This window comes from Vigna radiata, chromosome 1 (assembly GCF_000741045.1).
Source record: "Vigna radiata var. radiata cultivar VC1973A chromosome 1, Vradiata_ver6, whole genome shotgun sequence".
NCBI classification, from domain to species: domain Eukaryota; kingdom Viridiplantae; phylum Streptophyta; class Magnoliopsida; order Fabales; family Fabaceae; genus Vigna; species Vigna radiata.
In genome coordinates, this window is record NC_028351.1 from 594,980 (window position 1) to 598,024 (window position 3,045).

Sequence of the window (3,045 nt, forward strand, 5' to 3'; positions counted from 1 at the left end):
GCTTGCACAGCATGTGTTGCACGTTGAGGGAGTCACAAGTGATCAAATAGTTCATTTTGGTGAACCATGGCCCTTTGAACTCCCCAGTGCCACCACGAAGTTTCAGAATCTCAGTGATAAAATCATGGATCCTCCAGAGGTTGAAGAGCACCGGCGGTAGCATACCGAGGATGAAGTAATCTCTCAAGAGGGGGTTTATGCATCGTGTTCTGCGATGGAAGAAGTATAGGGAGCAGAGGAATGACGCTAATATGGCTGCAAAGAGAAGAAACATGGCCATATCGAAAACGAGAAAGTGTTTGTTCATGCACGAATGATAGGGTTATAGATGTGGATGGTTTGGCCTTTGAGTGTGGAATATTGTCCCATATATATAGAGACTCAAAGTGAGATATGCTTGTCTTTTTCTTCATCAATGTGCCTGTATTTGCTTTTTTCGAAGATACATTGCTCTTAGATTTTACAAGTTGGCAAAAACAGTTGTGATGTTTAATGAATTTCTGTTCGTCGAAATTAATAATGGTGAGGGCCATGTCTGAGATAAAGCATGATAAAAGTCAAAACATGATACGTTGTACTTTTATATATGTTTGGCCCACGATGGGTTGAATGTGGTACACTTGCATAAACTCATATTGTGAAGTTATAGATAGCTAGTTTCTTAGACAAATTTACCATAAATTCTAGATACAGATATCTTTTTCTAGATAAATTCTACCGTGCAAAGCTAAGGTTTATAGGAATTTTTCATTTGAAAGATTGATGAGTTGACTATATTTTATATTTGCATATTATTAATATTTACAACTTCCAGTATCATATTGTTTGAAATTCTTCCATCAAGATAGCTAAACTGTTTAAGACTAGCATGACATATTTTTATATTTATTTAAAATAGATATAAAATTATAAATTTTATTTTTTCAAGAAAGAAAAGAATAAAAAATAAAAAAAGATAATATTAAATGAATAAAAAAATTTGAATGTAAAAAATTTATTTATGTCAAATATAATTTTTCTTAAGATAAACATGATGGAGTCATGAGGTGATGGTCCTCTCTCTCTCACATACTCTTCCATAAATAGCCCATAAGATAGAGTTAATTATGTTATATATAGATGATAGATAAGAATTTATTTTTAGTGTTCTATTCTATAACTTATTATCACCCAAATAAGTTATAAAAGAATTATATTTCATATATATAAAACAAAATACATTCATCTTAAATCTATTCTAACAATATATATATATATATATATATATATATATATATATATATATATATATATATATATATATATATATCAATCATTTATATTAAAATATAAAAGAAATATTAATTTATTGAAGTACTTATATTTTTTTATGGGTGCCCACATCTTATCTCCTTAAGTTATAAGTTAGATTTAAATTTTAATTACTCAAACTGAAAAAAAACAATTGTTCACCCATTTTTTGCATAATAATGAAGAAAATGTGCTTATATAAGCATAGTAAAAAGATCTATGGACAGAATTACCAGAAAAGAGAGGAAGAGAATATCAAGCAATGACAACAACTTAATTATATTTAGTCTAAAAATCAACCATCTCAATTGTATATATCGTTCTCTTTTTAATTATGTTTCGAATATTGTATTTTCTTCTATTAAATGTAAAACCATTTATTTGATCATATCAGTAAATTATTTTCACGTTAAAGTATTCCCTTCGTGTGGATAACTAATATTGTTTGGATGAAACTACACCCAGAAAAATATTTATCTTTTTCTCATCAATAAATGTTGGAGATTATATTTATACCATAAAAATAAGTAAACTTTATTTTAAAAATTAATTTTATAAAATTAAGTTAACTTTAAAGGTTTTTTTTTTTTTTAAAAAAAAAGTTTCGGTCTTGAATGTTTTTCATCTTGGCACAAATAGTTGATGAGTTTCTGTACGAATATAAGAGGTTGTTTTCTAGATTTTGCGTTATGTGTATTATTATTTTTGAGAAAATATGAAAAATATTATTATTGGATGAGTACACTGCTCCAAGTTAAAAATGAGATACGTGAGTTTGAAAAGATAAAGAAGAAAATAGTACATCAACTTCAATAAAAGATAACACTGTCGCCATGCGGGATTTATGAAAGTGGTCCTCAAGCATTATAAGTCATAAATACATTCACACCTTTTAATCATCAATTTTACCCTAAATTAATCATAATTTTAAGACCTAAATATTACAATTTTACATTGATATATCTTCCATGTACAAACAATTATCTGTTCTTGTCCCATAAACCGGATAAAGAAGTTATAAGTTGAGTTAAAACCTGGTTTTGGAGTTTATATATATATATATATATATATATATATATATATATATATATATATATATATATAAAATTTATACTATCATACGAAATTAATTTTCATTCTTCTTCAAAATTTGGTTTTTGCATCCGAGTAGGCAAATTTGCCTACTATATTACCAAAATGGGCAAAAAGAGAAGTCGTGGGGGCCAGAATGACTTCTAACCCCTGCACGACTTCACACTGTTCATTTGACCAGTGTTGAAGTTGTGCACCCTAAAAACGACTTTAAGGCATGGTAATCGATTACCACATACAGTAATCGATTACCAAGCCATTTTTAACAAAAAAAAATAAAAAAAAATGAAGTCGTATAGGGGGTTGACGACTTCTCTTATTAAAGTCGTGCACCCCCCTCACGTATTTACTTTTTTATTTTTTAATTTTTTTATTAATTAAAATCATTTATAATTTGTAAATAATGTTTTAAATATATTTAAAATAATTAAAATTATATATAATTAATAATTAATTTTTTTAATATTATTAAATAAATAAAATTTATGTTCTAATTATTTTTTAATTAAATTAAATTTTTTATAAAATAATTTTAATTAAATAATTTATAATTATTGTAATTATGTAATTAAAAATTGAAAAAAAATTATATTTGATTACAATTTATTTTTTTGGATTTTTGTTATTATAGAATATTTTTTTTGAAAATTATAATTAATTAAT

General features: G+C 25.9%; 1 protein-coding gene across 1 annotated transcript in view; it reads right to left on the reverse strand.

Moving 5' to 3' along the window:
• LOC106752766 (alkane hydroxylase MAH1-like) overlaps nucleotides 1-385 on the reverse strand; it is a 7,943-nt gene extending 7,558 nt beyond the window's left edge. The window contains exon 1 of the mRNA XM_022785175.1: nucleotides 3-385. Within this exon, the coding sequence (XP_022640896.1) occupies nucleotides 3-307 (305 nt within the window). The 5' untranslated portion in view covers nucleotides 308-385. The remainder of the gene's footprint in view (nucleotides 1-2) is intronic.
• Between the last annotated feature and the right edge of the window lie 2,660 nt (nucleotides 386-3,045).